The 21,652-nt window shown below is 39.1% G+C and overlaps 1 protein-coding gene across 3 annotated transcripts in view; it reads right to left on the minus strand.

Annotated features, from left to right (window-relative positions):
- The window catches only part of kank3 (KN motif and ankyrin repeat domains 3), a 93,813-nt gene that overhangs the window by 10,055 nt on the left and 62,106 nt on the right, over positions 1–21,652 (minus strand). The window contains exons 3-10 of one of the 3 annotated variants that reach the window (XM_061975925.2): positions 21,302–21,387; positions 16,614–18,407; positions 11,983–12,085; positions 11,643–11,849; positions 11,478–11,568; positions 10,227–10,446; positions 7,709–7,851; positions 2,679–2,879 (exon numbers count right to left, since the gene is read on the minus strand). In XM_061975925.2, coding sequence (XP_061831909.2) covers positions 2,679–2,879; positions 7,709–7,851; positions 10,227–10,446; positions 11,478–11,568; positions 11,643–11,849; positions 11,983–12,085; positions 16,614–18,407; positions 21,302–21,338 — 2,796 coding nt within the window. In that variant the 5' untranslated portion in view covers positions 21,339–21,387. Of the gene's footprint in view, positions 1–2,678; positions 2,880–7,708; positions 7,852–10,226; positions 10,447–11,477; positions 11,569–11,642; positions 11,850–11,982; positions 12,107–16,613; positions 18,408–21,301; positions 21,388–21,652 lie in introns of all 3 variants that reach the window. The other 2 variants (XM_061975922.2, XM_061975924.2) reach the window with 2 other exon arrangements.

Consider the following 21,652-nt stretch of genomic DNA (forward strand, 5'->3'; position numbering starts at 1 on the left):
CGATGACAAGATGAAAATATATTTAAAATTTAAAAAATCACATGTACAGAAGTTTTCACAGCCTTTGCTCAATACTTTGTTGATGCACCTTTGGCAGCAGTTACAGACTCAAGCCTTTATGAATACGATGCCACAAACTTGGCACACCTATTTTTGGGCAGTTACGCCCATTCCTCTTTGCAGCACCTCTCAAGCTTCATCAGCTTGGATGGTAAGCGTTAGTTTTCATCCAGGATGTCCCTTTCTGGATGCACTGTACATAGTCAATACTATTTCAGTATGGTGGTAGTTTAAGAATAATATTGTTCGTTTTGTATACTTGAAGGTTGCATGCTGCTGTTGTTTTTAGAACATTTAGATTGTATCTAACTTACAATTTAATAGTCGACCATTGTTATTTATACAGTAAGCATATTTCTAAGCACAGTATTGTATGTTTTGATATATACCGGGAGGTTATAAGCAACTGCTGTTTTTATAGTTTCCTTTTGGCAGCCACAGCTCATTTGAATTATGTGCAAATCACGTTTGATTTAAAAGCTATATTAAAAATACATGGGTTAATTTTTTTTCTTTTTATCGTGGTTTTGAGAATTGTGGAAATGAATACGTACAGTGGTAACATGTCACATCACGCTTCAAATATTGCGGTTTCACAACATTGCAGATTTAGTTTTTTAAAGCATATTCTTCAAAATCTTTGCCCTAAATTAAGCATGTTCAGGCATAAAATAACTAAATTAAAAAAATTTAAAAAAAAATCAATACTACAGTGGTATTGGCCACTAGATGAAATTAAACAAATATGAGCAAACTGTTAACCTACTCAGTGGCCTAGTGGTTAGAGTGTCCGCCCTGAGATCGGTAGGTTGTGCGTTCAAACCCCGGCCGAGTCATACCAAAGACTATAAAAATGGGACTTGCTTGGCACTCAGCATAAAGGGTTGGAATTGGGGGTTAAATCACCAAAAATGATTCCCGGGCGCGGCCACTGCTTCTGCTCACTGCTCCCCTCACCTCAAATGCAGAGAATAATTTCGCCACATCTAGTGTGTGTGTGTGACAATCATTGGTACTTTAACTTTAACTTAAATTTAAGTATCATGGCCACTGATTGGCTCAGCCTCAAGCACAATTAAAGGATTAAAGAGTGTAAAGGTGACTAAAGAGTTTTATTTCATGTCTAGAAGGCTCTCAATAATGTGGAAAATATATTTCGAAAATAGTTAAATTTATAATGATTCCTACTTGGCGAGAATTTATCGCGGTCATGTCTGAAACCAGTTAACAGCAATAAAGGAGGGATTATTGTACAGGTATCGACAACTGAAATTCTGGTATTGTGACAACCCTGCTACTGTAAAAGTTATATATATTTTAGAATTATCCTAAACTGCATTAACTAACCCAAACGTTATAGGGAACCTTAACCTAACCCTGACCTTTAAAAATGGCAGACAAATTTGCATTATTGGCTTAGAATGTCATTTTTATGGATGTGCAAGACACAATTTGAGCAATGATCATGAAAAGAAAAGCAAATAGGTCAATACAGCAACCGCTGCTTTGATGGGAAGACCCTCCAAAAGTGTCTAGTAAGAGCAGAAAAAGTCGCTAGTCGCTTTTTAAAAAGAGAATATAGAGGGGTCTGAAAAGAAAAGGGCTAAGTTGGCAACGCTGTTCCCGCCTGCTTTGTCTTCTTACTCTCTGGCAGACCAGCTGCATATAAAGTGTGTTAAGAAGCACACTATATACGCAATATTAACGCATGCAACTAAAAATGTGCACTAAAAGTAAAGCCACTGGTCAAGTGGTCGAAACAAGGATTTATTTGGACTTAATCAGTCATCCACCTCTAGCCAAACAGCTGTTGACTTTTAATACGTGCTCAGAAGATTGAATACTCAAAGTACGCATCTAATCAGATATGTTCAGTCCTGCAAACCCCACCTAAAAGATCACAGAACTTAAAAAAAAAAAACGACTTAAAATAGTCTGGAACTTAATTTCGGGCACAATTACCGAGAAGAGCATAGTTCCGAAGTAAAGTTCCTGTGTTGGAAAAGGGACTTAAGACTGGTGTTTCAAGATTAGGTAAAAAAAAAAAAAGCAGGCAGTTCAAACTAAAAAGGATTCTTACAGTAACATATAAAGAGTGTTGGCATTAGTTAAAATAAGTAGTGTTCTTACTGTTATGGATGGACAGTGAGAATGATGACCAATAAAGACCTCAAGACATTTGACTTCACCTACTTTGCAGATTTCCACTCAAAATCAACTGTTCTTACTGTGTCATTAAAAAAATTGATGCAAAGTTTAGGTTGATCCAGTGCAAGTATGATTGATAAAGCACTCTAGAAATTGGACTGATTTAGTATTTGACCCCAGTCAAACTGGCCATTTTATGTCAATAAACACCCAAAGCCAATAGCATTCATTCTGCTAGAGAAAAAAAGGATTTACGATCCATTTCTAGCCGTTACCAAGAGAGTAGTAGTAAAGCTCAACAGTTCAACATTGATAATCGACAATGTTGTACAGTTAAAGCCATAATAGCTAATAACCATTTAACAACATAGAGGCAACAACTATTAAAGAAACAATATGCTGACATGACAAAACGTGTGTTGCATGCATACAGTGCGAGTGAGGTACTTAATGTCTGCTGCATGTCTTACATTATCAACGATGGAGATGTCGCAACCAGGCTGCTCCAAGAGGAGTTTGACAATCTCAGCTCGGCCGTGCTCGCTGGCGCACATCAGCGCCGTAGAGCCTTCGTCGTCCTGCACGTTAACATCGGCGCCGCACTCCAGGAGCGCCTCCACCATCCCCTGACGGCCGTGACTCACAGCGAGCATCAGCGCTGTCTGGCCGGCCTGTAAAGGTGAGAAATTGAAATATTACATAGCATAAGGGATGTTTTTCCAACAAAGCGCGCATATAAAAAAATTAAACAAGGCTGGGAGCACTTTGATATTTTTTTGTAAATGACCAGTAAGAGTGGTGATCCGCCACCACAAGCCCAAGGAGTGTGCGTTATGTATACCACAGCATGCGTAAAATGTGCAAACAAACTTTATCACTTCTAGAAGTGCTAAGAAAACCCAACATAGAGACACTCTTCTGTCGATAACTGGTTCAATTATTTCACCACGCTGGCAAAGTGTAGCCTGTGGGCCGTTTGCTGAAGTTTTTAAAATACATTTCATTTTTGCATTTTAAGTTATAAGAAAGGTTTATTACAAAGTAGGGTGCAACAATTCATTTTAACAACGATTTGTTTCAGAGTTTGTGGTTGGCGATATGATTCAGGGACGATATTTTTTTTTTTTTTACAACGATACGATCCGAAACGATGCAGTGAGTTAAAATCGATTCTGTAACTTTTTAGCAAACAAAATTCAAGCAGTGTGACTGTGAAATAAATACTAGATACACTAAATTCCTGTTATTCTTGCAAGGTAATTATGTATAAATGAATTATGGATACAAACAAGCAAGTGAACAACAATTGATTTATTTGAATAAAGTTCAACCAACACTTTATGTTAAATTAAAAATAGGAAACTTTTTCTGCTCATATTTTCAAGATTTGAGCAAATTTTAATAGAAGTACAGTAACCAACATTTCAACAGTAGATTAACCTGCTAAATAAAGTTCCCCGACCTGACCATACAGTATCTGTTCTCTGCTTTGGCGTCGCCGATGACTTCACTTCCTAATTTATATACCGTATTTTTCGGAGTATAAGTCGCACCTGCTGAAAATGCATAATAAAGAAGGAAAAAAACATAAGTCGCACTGGAGTATAAGTCGCATTTTTGGGGAAATTTATTTGATAAAATCCAACACCAAGAATAGACATTTGAAAGGCAATTTAAAATAAAAAAAGAATAGTGAACAACAGGCTGAATAAGTGTACGTTATATGAGGCATAAATAACCAACTGAGAACGTGCCTGGTATGTTAACGTAACATATTATGGTAAGAGTCATTCAAATAACTATAAGATATAGAACATGCTATACGTTTACCAAACAATCTGTCACTCCTAATCGCTAAATCCCATGACATCTTATATGTCTAATCTCTTACGTGAATGAGCTAAATAATATTATTTGATATTTTACGGTAATGTGTTAATAATTTCACACATAAGTCGCTCCTGAGCCAAGCTATGAAAAAAACTGCGACTTATAGTCCGAAAAATACGGTAGCCTCCTTCATCCATCCATCCATCTCTTCTTTCTTTCTGATGAAATGACTTTTCTCTGGCTGCCAGTTGTTCGCTTCATGTTGTTGTGTTCCGGAAGTCGGTGCGTCGCCGTAACTTGCTCCGCTGTAACTGCCGTTGTGTTGGTCACGTCTTTTGCGGCCTAAAGTTGTGTTGCAGTTTTATATTATTGTGCTTTGTCAGTTGTATTTGTTGTGGCTTTTGCAATTGTGCTGTAGCTGACAGTTATTTTGTTGTAATTTATGATATTGTCTTGTGGCGTTTGCGTTTATGTCCTTCCACGACCACCGTCGCTATCGGACATTTCTGTTTAATGATAACCATCCTTATCATTAAAAGTGCTAAACTTCATATAAAGTCTGCGGGTCTTAAATCCAATGTTTTCCTTTTTATAGTATTGATAAAATCGCTCGATCCCATTTTAAAATGATCTTGAATGGCTACTATCTTTCGAAAAAGAAGCTTATTTGTCGAGTACAAATCGATATACTTGAAATTTAGGAGTATAAATCGATCTATGGATAGATTTTTACACCCCTAATACAAAACAAATCCAACACTTTCCCTTCTTAGTTTTTAGGTCCTTGACAGATTGATCAAATTTGTGATCGTGTAAACAACATTGTTCTGTCTTGACACATCACCATGAAAGGTTTTACATTGTACTAAAAAAGCCCATTCTTTGTCACAAGTCACCTTTTGAACGGCAGTAACGTGAGCTCTCAAATATAACATCATAAATACAGAGGCGGAGTATTTAACTGGGGAAAAAAAAAAGTCTTCTCTCAGTTCCACTGCACGCTTTGTTTTGTGCTCCTCAGAACAACAACAAGCATTGGTAATCAGATTTAAAGCAGTGACGCCAGACAGTCTCATGACTCGCGCGCCTGTCTGTTGCATGCAACTCGATTAAATGTGAACAGATAAAACTAAAAACATTGTCACACTTGACTCATTTGCTTCATTCCATTTAACCTGCAATGAACTAATCATCAGACAATCCATATTCTGGTAATACACAATGACAGCATACCTTTATAGTTTACCTTTCTCAGCACCTCCTCACACTTTATTCCAGTTGGAACTACTGCATAATACTGCACCAATTGGTGCTATTTGTTTGTAGAACAGTAACACTCTCAAAATAAACTCGCATTTTTGTCTTTTTTAAGTTTCAATCTGACAATACACATAATGAACGCAGTTGCATATATTTTAGGCATTTTTTTGATGAGCCGAAGATGACTCATTTGACTAACAGGTGTAATAGCAGAGGTGGGTACTAGTAACAAGCTAACTTTTTAGATAAATTTAACTTGTCAGACTAGTTTTCATGCAACATATTTTTTACTTTAATTGAATATTTTGGGAAAGAAGAAACACTACTTTTACTTTGTTGCATTTAGTTTAATCCCAATTGCTACATTTATATAGTTATATTTATTGAAAAATAACATCATATCATGCGCTGTCATCCGTGTGTCAGTAGAAATGTTTGCATTTCAGCCTCCAAGAATTCTACGGCCAACCAGAGAAAGCACATTGCAGTAAGTCGTAGATGTTATTTTCTTAAGTTTTAGCTGTGCATATGCTAACATTAGCCCTGTCATATAAAGTCACAAGTGACAGCAAATTGTGCATATTTTGTGGTACATGCTGTAGTCGTGGCGCGGGCAGAAACTATGGCTGTACCAATAAAAAATAGTTACTACATAAATCTGAAGATACTCACCAGTTACTTAGTACTTGAGTAGATGTGAATACTTACTTTTACTCAAGTAATTATTTGGATGACTACTTTTTTACTTCAACTTGAGCATGATTTTGGGCTATTCTACTCATTTCTGGCTAAGTTAGGGCCCCATTACAAAACTTTATTTATGTAAAACAATTTTCAAATGTTTTTTTTTAATTACACTTGAATTTGATTTATCACTAAAATTAATTTCCAGGAAATATATTGTTCTGTAATAAATTTAACATAATTAAAACCTACATTTTGCAATTCTTCCCGATACTTATGTGACCAAGATTTGAAGCTCGTCCAGCAGTAATCCTCTGCTTGTCACAGGGTACAGTGAAAATTGGACAATATATTCATATCAGAGGCGGAGAAGGGGCGGATATTCATTCATTGAAATTTTCCACGCAAAAGTGGGTCCCATGCGGATTGCAGGACCCCTACGCATAGCGCGTAATCTGCATATAAGGAAGGACGGCCCTGTTTTTTTGGCGTCAAATTAGCAACTACCGGTATATGAAATGTAGGATTTATGCAGACAGCACATGTCGACACTAAGCACATTACAGTGATGCGATTAAACAAATCGTTTTAAAAATAAACAAAACCTTGTTTAGAAAGACTGTTGGGATTTTAACTATTTCAAGTCAGTTGAAATATCATGGAATATACAAACATTGCTTTTGGCATGCAGAGAATTTGAATGATGCAGCTTCTTGCGAACCATGTGACCCAAATGTTTCAGAAGGAGCAATGTGTTAGGGTAACAGGTCTGAGTAAAGAGAGAGAGAGAGAGAGAAAAGTAAAAAGTATAGTAGTGCAAAATAGTTAACATATTTTTCATAGTTTGGCCGGGGGTGCGACTTATACTCAGGAGCGACTTATGTGTGAAATTATTAACACATTACCGTAAAATATAAAATAATATTATTTAGCTCATTCACGTAAGAGACTAGACGTATAAGATTTCATGGGATTTAGCGATTAGGAGTGACAGATTGTTTGGTAAACGTATAACATGTTCTATATGTTATAGTTATTTGAATGACTCTTACCATAATATGTTACGTTAACATACCAGGCACTTTCTCAGTACGTCATATACCGTACACTTATTCAGCCTGTTGTTCACTATTCTTTATTTATTTTAAATTGCCTTTCAAATGTCTATTCTTGGTGTTGGGTTTTATCAAACAAATTTCCCTAAAAAATGAGACTTATACTCCAGTGCGACTTATATATTTTTTTTTCCTTCTTTATTATGCATTTTCTGCCAGTGCGATTTATACTCCGAAAAATACGGTGTGTAAAAATTATAATTTATGTTGAAGTCTAATTTTAGGAAGCAGGGGGAGGCAACACATGCTATCCAGTATTCAAGGTAGTTAAAATAAATATTTTTATTTTATTTTAGATTAATATTTTAAAATGTATAAAGTATGCAATCACATATGTGCAGGACACTTTGCTTAGTACAAACATGTTTTTTTACACTTAATTTATATTATATTCAGGGAACACAAATGACAGTGATTCGGTGAAATGTCGCTTGTCCTGTCAAGTATTTCACCATGGCCTAACAACGAATTATCAATACTTGGAACACCGTATTAGCGTGTTTACGCCGAGAAAGACCGAGACGTCTAGTTATCTTGATGACAGCCCTACATAAACTCCAGGAATTGTGTCAAGGTTGTTGGCTACAGTGATTAGACAGAAGGTCACTTGCCTGGCTGGCCTTGGCGTTGACGTTGCCCTTACTGAAGAGCTTCTTGACCACAGACATGTCGTCGTCCTCCTTCACAGTCGACAGAGCGGCCAGCATGATGGCCGTGTAGCCCGCCTTGTTCTGCTTATCCACGCTACACATGTCTGTCAAAAGAAGAGAAAAATATTTTTTTCTTACAAAACTTATTCAACATGAGGGACACCTGCATGAAGATGATTCAAAACAGTTCTTGTTTCCATTATGTGTCTGGCATGTAACTTCCAGGGGTGACTTTTTTTTAATTTAAAAAAATTATTAGAACCTCTTGCGATACTTTACAGTTAATACTAATAATCATAGTGGAATTATTTGTTCTATTTTGGCTTGCATTGGGGCCATGCGGTGCAGTGAACAAAGCTTGTTGCGTGTGTGGCAGTTGGTAGACCTTAAGATTGACTATACACACTTACTGTTAGGGTCCAAAAGGGATCCGCTCAAAAGTGTCAGAAGTCAGCAATAAATTATTGTTTTTACTTTTTTAGATTTTATGGCTTTTTTTAATCTACAAACCCCGTTTCCATGTGAGTTGGGGAATTGTGTTAGATGTAAATATAAACGGAATACAATGATTTGCAAATCATTTTCAACCCATATTCAGTTGAATATGCTACAAAGACAACATATTTGATGTTCAAACTGATAAACATTTTTTTTTTTTGCAAATAATCATTAACTTTAGAATTTGATGCCAGCAACACGTGACAAAGAAGTTGGGAAAGGTGGCAATAAATACTGATAAAGTTGAGGAATGCTCATCAAACACTTATTTGGAACATCCCACAGGTGTGCAGGCTAATTGGGAACAGGTGGGTGCCATGATTGGGTAAAAAAACAGCTTCCCAAAAAATGCTCAGTCTTTCACAAGAAAGGATGGGGCGAGGTACACCCCTTTGTCCACAACTGCGTGAACAAATAGTCAAACAGTTTAAGAACAACGTTTCTCAAAGTGCAATTGCAAGAAATTTAGGGATTTCAACATCTACGGTCCATAATATCATCAAAAGGTTCAGAGAATCTGGAGAAATCACTCCACGTAAGCAGCATGGCCGGAAACCAACATTGAATGACCGTGACCTTCGATCCCTCAGACGGCACTGTATCAAAAACCGACATCAATCTCTAAAGGATATCACCACATGGGCTCAGGAACACTTCAGAAAACCACTGTCACTAAATACAGTTCGTAGCTACATCTGTAAGTGCAAGTTAAAGCTCTACTATGCAAAGCGAAAGCCATTTATCAACAACATCCAGAAACGCCGCCGGCTTCTCTGGGCCTGAGATCATATAAGATGGACTCATGCAAAGTGGAAAAGTGTTCTGTGGTCTGACGAGTCCACATTTCAAATTGTTTTTGGAAATATTCAACATCGTGTCATCCGGACCAAAGGGGAAGCGAACCATCCAGACTGTTATCGACGCAAAGTTCAAAAGCCAGCATCTGTGATGGTATGGGGGTGCATTAGTGCCCAAGGCATGGGTAACTTACACATCTGTGAAGGCACCATTAATGCTGAAAGGTACATACAGGTTTTGAAACAACATATGCTGCCATCTAGGCGCCGTCTTTTTCATGGACGAACCTGCTTATTTCAGCCAGACAATGCCAAGCCACATTCAGCACGTGTTACAACAGCGTGGCTTCGTAAAAAAAAGAGTGCGGGTACTTTCCTGGCCCGCCTGCAGTCCAGACCTGTCTCCCATCGAAAATGTGTGGCGCATTATGAAGCGTAAAATACGACAGCGGAGACCCCGGACTGTTGAACGACTGAAGTTCTACATAAAACAAGAATGGCAAAGAATTCCACTTTCAAAGCTTCAACAATTAGTTTCCTCAGTTCCCAATCGTTTGAGTGTTGTTAAAAGAAAAGATGATGTAACAGTGGTGAACATGCCCTTTCCCAACTACTTTGGCACGTGTTGCAGCCATGAAATTCTAAGTTAATTATTATTTGCAAAAAAAAATAAAGTTTATGAGTTTGAACATCAAATATCTTGTCTTTGTAGTGCATTCAATTGAGTATGGGTTGAAAAGGATTTGCAAATCATTGTATTCCGTTTATATTTACATCTAACACAATTTCCCAACTCATATGGAAACGGGGTTTGTACAAGGTTGGGCACACCTGCCGTAAGGTAAATGCTGTACATTTTTATTACCAGTACATCATTTCAGAAAAGTAGTGTAGTTTGTAGTACCTTCTAAGGTATTTGCTTTTGTACACTGTGTTTCTTATCTAAAGGTTTGTTTTTCAAAAGGCATGTTCCATGTTAATATTGTGATGTTTTGGGGGCCAAGCACCAATTAAATATACGGTATTTAAATTATTTTCAATAGGAGACGTTGATTTGAGATACAAGTGTTTTGAGTTTAGAGCTCCGTCACAGAACCAATTGAGGTAATTCTGTACTTTTTTACGATTATAGCTCCAGCCTATCAAGTTGGAGAATTTAACCAAGGAGGTCTGTGACCACTCACCTGTGTCCAGTAGCAGGTCCACCACACCAAAGTTGGAGTGTGAGACGCTGTAGTGAAGAGCGGTGTTGCCGTTGCCGTCTGTCATGTTCACCACGTGCTCCAGCAGCAGCGAAGAAACCTCCAGGAACGCCATCAGGTAGTCGGAGACTCGCGGAGGCTGAGCAGTCTTGGCGCTGGAGATGCGGAACCACTCCAGCTGGACCGTGTGAGTACTGGCGAGCTACAAGTATATTTGGTAACAATAGACTTAGTTTGATACATCCATCCATCCTCTACACTTACAGTTAGAGATGTCCGATAATATCGGCCTGCCGATATTATCGGCCGATAAATGCTTTAAAATGTAATATCGGAAATTATCGGTATCGTTTTTGTTTTTTTTATCGGTATCTTTTTTTTTCCTTTTTTTTTTTATTAAATCAACATTAAAAACACAAAATACACTTACAAGTAGTGCACCAACCCAAAAAAACTCGCTCCCCCATTTACACTCATTCACACAAAAGGGTTGTTTCCTTCTGTTATTAATATTCTGGTTCCTACATTATATATCAATATATATCAATACAGTCTGCAGGGATACAGTCCGTAAGCACACATGATTGTGTGTGCTGCTGGTCCACTAATAGTACTAACCTTTAACAGTTAATTTTACTCATTTTCATTCATTACTAGTTTCTATGTAACTGTTTTTATATTGTTTTACTTTCATTTTCATTCAAGAAAATGTTTTTAATTTATTTATCTTATTTTTTTATTTTTTTTAAAGGACCTTATCAGATTGAATCTACGTTTGCATATATTCATGTGTGTCTATATTTGTTGTAGGCACTAGGTGACAATTACCTTGGGAATTAAAGTGGGTGGGTATTGTAAGGGGTGGGGTTTACTATGTTACATATTGTAAAATGTGCAGATACCTCAACTTGCTGTTGCCATGATCCATCATACTGTACTGTCTACAAAATTCAATAAAAATATTTTTGAAAAAAAAAGAAAGAAAAAAAAAAGGACCTTATCTTCACCATACCTGGTTGTCCAAATTAGGCATAATAATGTGTTAATTCCACGACTGTATATATCGGTATCGGTAATTAAGAGTTGGACAATATCGGATATCGGTAAAAAAATCCATTATCGGACATCCCTACTTACAGTATATTAGATGATTTTTGAAATACTGGTAGACAAAAAAGTCGCACAGCTTCCATTAGACTTGAATAATTAGAAAAGAAGCATGCAAGGACGCACCACTTCCTTACTCTTCAGTGTCTGGATGTCGTCATTGAGGTGGTTCTTCAGAATGATGCAAGCTTCACGCATTTTGGAGCTCAGCTCAAACCTTTTGCAAACAAATGAACTCATATCAATAAACAAGGCTACTATCAAACTTGATTAAAGAGTGAGAGAGCATACTTCTCTTTCACGTCATCAAATGACACATTGGATGCTCTCAGGGTTTCTTCATCCGTGTCGCTCTCATCCAGGTTGATGTTTCGTTCCTCCTCTGATGTTTCTTCCTGCGCATCCACTTCCTCCTCCGTGCTGTCTAGGCAGTCCCCTTCTCCACTTTCTTCAGAGGTGCTTCCCTCATCTTCCTCTTCACTAGATGTGGATTCATACCTGATAAAACAAATTAGGCAATTTTTGCTTAGCAGGCAATGCGGCCATAACTGAAAAAAAAGGGCGATTCAATTGTTATTTTTTATCAGATATCGATCTAGTTGAGCATGATGGTGCAAAAAGGAACACCTACCCTCCGTTTAGAATACCAACAAACTGCAAGCTCTTCTTGCCCGCTGTGCGATTTTCACCTGAGCCGTTGCCATCTTTCCTCTTCATGATTGATTTCAGCATACCTGTTTCTATCATGGATGAAACTAATTATTCAAACAAAAAATGAGTGTATTTCGGTCATATAATCAACCATTTGGTGTGATCAATTTAACAGCACACAAAAAGAAAAATAATGACCGAAAAAGGAATAGGCTGAAGCCGAGGCTTATATTTGCCTATCTTATAAATTCACTGAAAATTAGATTGCCTGGAACATCCAACGTTCAAAAAAACAATGGAATGAAAGTAATCGTTGCTATATTTTATAATTTTCCATTATTTCCCCTTTCAAGGCTTTCTTAAACCTTAACAAAGAACTACATGTCTTCAACTCATCACTGAGCTTGTTCCACCATTTAACTCCTAAAACTGAAATACATTTGTATTTTATATTCGTTCTTCAAAAATCAATATCCCCCTTAAATTATAGTTTTTTCCTATTAATTTAAATAACCTAAGAATACAAGCTGTACAAACTGTTGTTCTTTACTCGAAACATAATTTCCATTGTTTTTAAAAACACAATATCTGAAAATGTTAACACATTAGAACTTATGAATATTGAATTGGTAGGTTCATAGTAGCACGCTTTGTGTATTATTGTAATTACCCTTTTTTAAAGTTTAATTATTGGGTCTATGTTTGTTTTAAAAACATTTCCCCAAACTTCAACACAATATGTTAGTATAGCAACTTAGTATAGCTTTTGATTCTGTCAAAGGTTGTTACTGATCTCAGATGCTTTTGCAATCGTACACAAAAGCCCCAACATTCCTGTCATATATATTTTCTTTGACTAGGCTTTTTGCAGTATGGAGGATCTTTGACTAGATTTTTGTGTAGTATATTCTTAAAAACAACAGAGCGCTCTGGTCTACCCTATTTAGCCGCTACTTTTTTCCTACGCTTTGAAACTTGCGGCTTACAAAACGGTGCAGCTAATTTATGGATTTTTCTTCGCTAGCAGCCATAATGTTTTGTATTCAACAAATAGTGTTTATAAAACACAGACACTGGGTTAATGTTTGTGCTATGGCGCCATCTTTTGGACGAGTTTGCTCACTACAAGTCCTGTGGGTTGAACATCTACAGTATTTCCTTCTGTTTTTCGTGCCTTGAACCGGGAGTACTAGTGCCATTCCATCTTCTAGTCGTCCATAGCGTTTCTACTGGAATAGTTTCTTTAATCATCACTCCAAGCAACATTTGTGAGTTTTACAATATAACTAAACAATTCATACTTAATAAACCGTCTCATGTGTTTTCATGCATATTTGTACCTGCTATTGTTATGTAATCAATCTAGCGCCGTTAGCATTAGATAATATGCTAACACAATAATAAGTGTTTGTTAGTATCATTAACTTACAATTACATTTTATTTTTTATTTTTTTTCTATTGTTTCAGTTTCACAAATTCCTCAGTAAATTTACCAAAACGTCTAGAGCTATCTTCCGCAGCTAGTGGGTCCATGACGATGACTTCTGTTTTGTTTGATCACCCGTTTTACTGCAGTGTTACAGACACCGTTTGGAAACAATTAAGGTATATCAATAAACATTTACAAAATGTTTCTGTGTAAATAACTCATTTCACAACGTATGTATCTGCGGCTTATAGTCCGGTGTAGCTAATATATCGAAAACTATTTATTCCTTCTAAAATTTTGTGGGTGCGGCTTATGTACTGATGCGCTCTAAAGAGTGAAACATATGGTCACGCTCGATCATCCAGTTTGTAGAGTCAAGAGACAGAAGGAAGTGAAAGACATTCAAACAAAGCTGTGTTTTGATGCCACGCCAACACGGCGCGATGGAGAGACAGACGACGACAAGAGACATGTCAGCGGATGCTAAATTGATTCAAAGCAACTTTATGGATTATTATATTAATTACATTTTTCACTTTTTTGAGTGGATTAATATTGTCCTGTAGATTACCGGATCGCCGAAGCGTAGTAGCGGCGGTCATGAGTTAAGTGGCGTTTACTTCAAACTGACAACAACTCTTCTTAGCGTGTGTGACTTTCAGGGACTTTTGGGGCGAAAACGTTGTTACAAACTTTTGTGTGGTGTTGCTTGCTTGCTAAAAAAAAAAAATAATAATTTCACAACATATATATCTGCGGCTTATAGTTTGGTGCGGTTAATCTATGGAAATAATGTTTTATGTTCTAAAATTTAGAATATATATGCCAGTGCACTCTATACGATAGTTTGGCTGCAGGACCCACCATCACACATTCTAATGACAAGCGGTGACTTGAAATAGTAGTCATTACGCACGAAGGATGTGCGATTATATGATCGTGATTGATGATTGCAATCAATTTCAGGTTGATTAATGTAATCAGCTCCATCAACCATAAAGAAAATGTCCGAGCATAACATTAGCCAATAAGTCTTCTCAGCTTGCTATTGCTGCCAGCACACAGTGTAACATGATCAGTTTAGCCACTACTAGCGGTGCCACCGCCAGACTGATATTTGAACTTGAATTTAGCTCATTTGTATTGTTATTAAAAATAGTGCAAGTAGCGATGATGTTAAGAGCATGTTGTAGCATCACAATTTGAAATGTGTTCCATTTGTTAATTTTTATATAGGGCACGACAGCAAAATAGTTCACTATTTTTTTTCAATATGTTTTGCTCTACATTTGTTTTATTGTCGAGTAAACATTTCATATATTTTACAATGTTATTCTCATTGCTTTGTATTGACTCAGGATGTTAATAAAATATAGAACACATCTATAGTTCATTTGGTTTTTAGTACAGATGATTTAAAACTGGCAGGTTAAAAACAATATAAAAAATTGTGGTATTAATGTTGATAAGAGGAAATAAATTTTTTTTTTAAATGTTCTCCCTTATAACCGAGCCCCATTGGACACACAGTAAAGTATGTCCAGAATGTATTAATTTTGTAATAATATTGAGCATTATATTATTTACACTTTATCATACACGATGTAGGAAATTATAAAAAATTAAAAAATTGTAAACTACTGCTTCACGCTCGAATCAAAACAATTAACTGAAAAAAAAACCCTCTATTTGTCCTAGTTGAACTCCTGAAAACAAATAACTTTGGCACCTTGTTCTAATTAATTGAGATGCTTGAGTAAGAACGGCACGCAAACAGACTCAACCACAAATTCGTTCTCATTGTTCACTTAAGAGCCGCTCAAAAGACTCGACCCCGAACATCACATCTCTACAAGGCAAAGACCCACCAGTTAAGACTCACATACGGTATATACAGGATCATTGACTAGCTGTTTGGAGTTGGTTCTAAAAAACAGCAGGGCACTCTTGTCATTTAGAGAATCTTTTGACTAATTGTTTAGTAGTAGGTTTTTAAAAACAACATAAGGAGGCTCTTTGACTAGTGTTTTTGCAGTAGGTCTTCAGAAAACACCTAAGTGCTCCCATCCCATATAGCAGGGGTGATCAAAATGGGGTTCACCAAAATACAGAGGATCTTTGAATAGCTTTTTTGCAGTTGGTTCTTAGAAACACAGAGCGGTCCTTCCATCTACTGTATCGCAGGGGTGTCCATACTTTTTCCACTGAGAGCCGCAAAACGAAAAACCAAAAGGGTGCAGGGGCCATTTAGTTTTAAAGTAAATGTAACTCTCTTTTAAAAGTAAAAAAAAAAATGTAATTATGGTGCCGATATGAAGAATTTACGTCATATCAATAAGATTAAAAAAATAGCGGCGGTAACGATTTTTTATCTAATTTAATTTTTTTAAAGACTCCAAAGAGCCGAGATTACCTGTTGTTAAGGTGAGCAAATCAAGTGCTACTTTTCTCCTGTCGTAAACTTCCCTTGAGCTCATTGTTAACAAACGTGTCGTCGATCATTTGGTACTTCTTCACTGTGTCAGAGGAAGACTTTTCACATGCTATTTGCATCAAACGTTCTGTAAACATTCCACGAGCAGAGGGGAAATAAAACTTCCAGGCTTCAGCACATCAAACCTCATCAGCCACATTAAACACCAGTGTCACTACGACGGGGTTTTGAAAGCCTCGGAAGACGCATACTGCTCAAAAAGCTGCCTCAAAGCCAGTCGCACACAAACTATATTTAAAATACAAGAGATAAAAATAAGTTAATCTGTTATCAGTATCGTTCTGGAGAAGCAGGAAGTTATCTGCATTGTTTTGGGGGGGAAAAATACATCGTACATGCCTAGTTTTTGGCATCAACATTTCAACTTTTCCCCCTTACTTTATACCTATTTGCTTTTTTATTCCACTTTGGGTTTTTTTGTAATAGTATTTTTAGAATCTGCGATGGGCTGTTAAAATACCAGCTGCGGGCAACACAATGGACACCAGGCCGCACTTTGGACGCCCTTGATCTAGAGGATCTTCTAATAGCTTTTTTTGTTGTATATCCATACATCCATGGTGCTTGACAAAGAAAATTGACATGATTTTTTAAAACGATGTAGAAAAAAATAATTTGGACCAGAAGTTTAAGTGTGAAAGCAGATTAATTACTACAGTGTTCTGTAGTGCAAACACAACAAGGTACCTGTCTTGATGTTGCAGGGTGTCGTTACGTCACCCTGGTCTCCTTCTTTCTCCTCAGACATACTGACAATCTCCTCTGATAAAACCTTATAATCAGTCATGGTGTGTCTCTTCTTTGGCACACTAACTTTCTGTCCTTCCATCTTTTCTTCAAACACATTTTCATACTGGCAACCAGTGCTGACCATGACAACTGGCACTGGTTCTTCCGGTGGGATTATAGCATCAGTTTGGGCGCCTTGTTCGGTCAGGTGTGCTTGTAAGCTGTCTCCTGTACATGCATCCATCATGTCTGGACAGCACAAAACTGCAGCATCCTTTATGGTAGGAGATGCAGTCTCATTCTTGGCGTCCTTCAAGTCCGGTTTGGCAAGAACCCCTTTCTCAAAGGTGACTTTGCACGTCATTTGCTCAACCTGGGCTCTGAAAATTCCCAAGTCAGTGCCGGCAAGGCTCAGCTGGTTCTCTAGGTCAGTTATAGACTCCTGCTGGAACTTAATAGTGTCCTGTAAGGTGTCCATCTCGCGTTGCGTCTCCGAAGTCAGCCCAAGTAATGACTCCATTACCCAAACCTCGGCCTCCTTTGTCTCGGCTCTGGCTTGTGTTCCTTCCGCACGCACCGCAGGCTTTTCAGTACCCGTGCCCTTCTCACAAACATGGACCTCGGTTCCTTCAGAGGCATCTTTGACACCGTGGCTGAAATAAAGAACAACGGAGTCCATTGGCTGATCATCTCCTACAGCCACAGATTTCTTCTCAACTGACACTTTGCCTGGAAGCTTCAATGCAACTTTGGATGAAAGTTCGGCTGCTCGACCGTCCTTCCCTTCAAATTTCTCAGCCAGTTTCTTCAGCTCTTCAGATTTCCCATGGCCTTTGTGACCAGGTGAGGTTGGGGAGCCTAATCGACTTTGGATATTGGAGTTGGACTGGGGGATCGCTGTGGTCTGGGTAGAGGTTTCCACAGCCTGTTTTTGTGGCTGCTGGGTCACACCCTTGACTGCTTTCTTCTCCTGAAGTGCAATTAACAGCATGTCTTTCTCGGCACGAAGTTCGGCTACCTCTTTTTCTAGCGCCGGGACACCTTTTACTCGTTCCTCCATCTCCTTCAGTTGCTTCAAGGCTGTAGCCATCTGCTCTCTCACGGTCTGCAGCTGGCTGGGTGGGACCGGGGTCACTGCAGTGCCAGTAGCTGGAGTGTTGCGCCCGGATGTTTGAGGACTGGGTTTGGTCCAGATACTTTGCAGAGGTTGAGTTGATGCAGCCTTGGACAGCTGTTTGGGGGGATCTGCCAGTTGGAATCGTCCACCATTCTGGTGATGGTGGCTCTGCTCCTGCTGTAATCTCCGGCTGGTTTCCAAGAGAGTTCGCTCAACTCTGGGGTTGCGTTGCGGGGGTGGAGGTGGTATTTTGCCGCTGGCAGACAATGGAGGGACATTGAGAAGGGTCACAGGGGACAGTGAGAGCATTTCACAGGGTGCTGAGCCAAGGCGGTTCCGTGGTGGCGGAAGGGGAGGGGCCCTGCCATCCTCACTAGCAGGGGAGGAGAGCGACTCTGTGGATGTCCAACCACTGGTGCGGCCCCCCGCAGTAGGACATCTCTGAGAGATCTTGAGCCCCCGTCCAGAACGACGAGATGTGACAGCTGCTCTGCGAATGTTATGCCCACTTTCTATCTCTTCCACATATTTGAGGAAGTCCAGATCAAGCTGGAAACCATATGGTGTTTGGACAGAGTAGGACGGCGGCTGGTTAGCTTCCTCCTGACTGGAGTAGATGAATGGAGAGCCCAAATCTGCAGGAACAGACATGAGACTTGACAATACAGCAGAAAAAGACATTTGCTTAGTTAATTCGTACATAAACAGGACCCATTTCAAAGAAACAAAAAAATTATTTTTTCTACTTTTTCTTACATTTCTGCCAAATAAGAGGTCTGGCTCTAATGTCTGCTGTTTTAGTCGTCTTTATAAAGGCTGCATTTTTGACACAGTTCTTGTACATTGTGGCTATTGAGTGAATATATTACTCTCTTACAAACAGCAAAAGTAACAGTGTTTCATTGTTGTTGAAAAAACATGGACATGTTTGCAATAGGCTTGTAATAAGACAAGAAAGGTTTTCAGAAGGTTGGTTCAGGCCTGTTAATATGGCGTCACATTAGTGCCAAAAATCCGAGCGCATAAAAACTTTTATCACGCGCTGATTCTCCACTTCGTGCGCGTGCGCGACACCATTGGATTATTGTAGCTCCAGCAGAACATTGTGCACAACAATTTGATCTGAGTACCATTTCTGTGTTTTTTGCATGTACAACTACAATTAATCTCAATGTTTTTATTATCAATTTTGGGTGTCTGGAATTGATTATATGGATTTACTTTACAGATGTCAATCATGGGCTTGGGAGCAGATATTTGCCTTTTTTAACTGATCAGCGATTGGCTGAGCTTTACCACACCTGTGTACAGTTTTTACAAAGCTAAAGATTTTGAGAGCAAGTTGCAACAAACGTGTCATCTATCCAGTGTAAAGCTACTTCTAAGATACTAATCCTCACTACCATGGCGGAAAATAAACCAAATGTCTTCAAAGTACCATTATCACTGGAGGACGAGAGGAAAATAAATGGCTAAGCATGCTAAACACACACACCGAGCAGGACGACAACAAGCTAACTGCTAAAGCTTCAATGTAAAAGTAGGAGTGATCGATCCAGATGTCGACAGTATGTATACCTAGTATGATATCAGTATTTAAACAATACTCAAATGATTACATTTTTTTATTTCTGGTTCTAATTATTCCAAAATATTTTTTGGTGTTTTTTGTTATTGTTTACAGACTTTGAGGTAAAAACCCAAATTATTTAAATGGAAGCCAACAGTAGTTCTTGCTTTTGTTTAGTTATTGTGCACTAGCCATTCTTTTGTTAAAAATAATTGTATATAGCATTATATAGCACCGTGTCCCTCGGGAAGTCCTGTGGGGAGTGCTCAGAGAGTACGGGGTATCGGACTGTCTGATTGTGGCAGTCCGCTCCCTGTATGATCAGTGCCAGAGCTTGGTCCGCATTGCCGGTAGTAAGTCGGACACGTTTCCAGTGAGGGTTGGACTCCGCCAAGGCTGCCCTTTGTCACCGATTCTGTTCATAACTTTTATGGACAGAATTTCTAGGTGCAGTCAAGGCGTTGAGGGGATCTGGTTTGGTGGCTGCAGGATTAGGTCTCTGCTTTTTGCAGATGATGTGGTCCTGATGGCTTCATCTGGCCAGGATCTTCAGCTCTCACTGGATCGGTTCGCAGCTGAGTGTGAAGCGACTGGGATGAGAATCAGCACCTCCAAGTCCGAGTCCATGGTTCTCGCCCGGAAAAGGGTGGAGTGCCATCTCCGGGTTGGGGAGGAGATCTTGCCCCAAGTGGAGGAGTTCAAGTACCTCGGAGTCTTGTTCACGAGTGGGGGAAGAGTGGATCGTGAGATCGACAGGCGGATCGGTGCGGCGTCTTCAGTAATGCGGACGCTGTATCGATCCGTTGTGGTGAAGAAGGAGCTGAGCCGGAAGGCAAAGCTCTCAATTTACCGGTCGATCTACGTTCCCATCCTCACCTATGGTCATGAGCTTTGGGTTATGACCGAAAGGACAAGATCACGGGTACAAGCGGCCGAAATGAGTTTCCTCCGCCGGGTGGCGGGGCTCTCCCTTAGAGATAGGGTGAGAAGCTCTGCCATCCGGGAGGAGCTCAAAGTAAAGCCGCTGCTCCTCCACATCGAGAGGAGCCAGATGAGGTGGTTCGGGCATCTGGTCAGGATGCCACCCGAACGCCTCCCTAGGGAGGTGTTTAGGGCACGTCCCACCGGTAGGAGGCCGCGGGGAAGACCCAGGACACGTTGGGAAGACTATGTCTCCCGGCTGGCCTGGGAACGCCTCGGGGTCCCACAGGAAGAGCTGGACGAAGTGGCTGGGGAGAGGGAAGTCTGGGCTTCCCTGCTTAAGCTGCTGCCCCCGCGACCCGACCTCGGATAAGCGGAAGAAGATGGATGGATGGATGGATTATATAGCACCTCACCACAAATGTAATACATCATCTGATTTACAACAATACTAGAACATTTAATAAGTGTTCTAAAAATGTGTTATTGTGTTTACTCGAGCGCGGCCACCGCTGTTGCCCACTGCTCCCCTCACCTCCCAGGGGGTGATCAAGGGGGATGGGTCAAATGCAGAGAATAATTTCACCACACATAGTGTGTGTGTGTGACAACTTTAACTTTAACTTTTTAGTTACTTGCTATATAATAAAATATTTTCAGTTCTATCAGCTATTGTCAGAGTATCGAATCAGGACTCGAAATTGGATCGCATCTAGAGGCCAAAAGTGTAGACTGTGAGATCTCTATTTCTTATGGGGAGAATTTATGTGGTTTTCATACCATTTAGTTTGTGTCTGACCTTTTCGAACAGAATACTAATGAAAACCGAGACACCACATCACACACCCCTGAATGACTGAGTACAAAATGTTATTACATTTTAATTTTATTGACACCTAAACAAATTATTTCTACGGTCTGTCAATCATTTGTTACGGGAAAATTAATTCTATACTTTGGACCGTCTTCAATCTTAGAAGTTGTACTGTAAAATAAACACAGATTTTGTGAAATTGACGAACATGACCATGTACTTACCGGACAACTTTGTGTTAACTTGCACAGATTGAGTCATCTTTCAGGTGCGGGACCTTTCAGCACGTACGGCCTCAAACAACACCTGGCTAAGAAAACACAGTGACATGATATCATTTGTCATCAAACACAAAGACAGGAAACTGATGTCATCTGTAAAGTGCTATGCTTCAGTTTGATGTATATACAAATGTACAGTATATGCCTCAAGGCAAACATACTGTGGCTTCCAACTTACTGTAGTTCTTACACTCATCTAGATAACTCAGCTTTCAACACACAGGGCTTTTAAGGAGTCATGGAACTGTGAGGAATCTTTAAACTGTGAAATATAGAGACCAAAGTGTACAAAGT

This window comes from Nerophis lumbriciformis, linkage group LG14 (assembly GCF_033978685.3).
Source record: "Nerophis lumbriciformis linkage group LG14, RoL_Nlum_v2.1, whole genome shotgun sequence".
Classification (NCBI taxonomy): Eukaryota; Metazoa; Chordata; class Actinopteri; order Syngnathiformes; family Syngnathidae; genus Nerophis; species Nerophis lumbriciformis.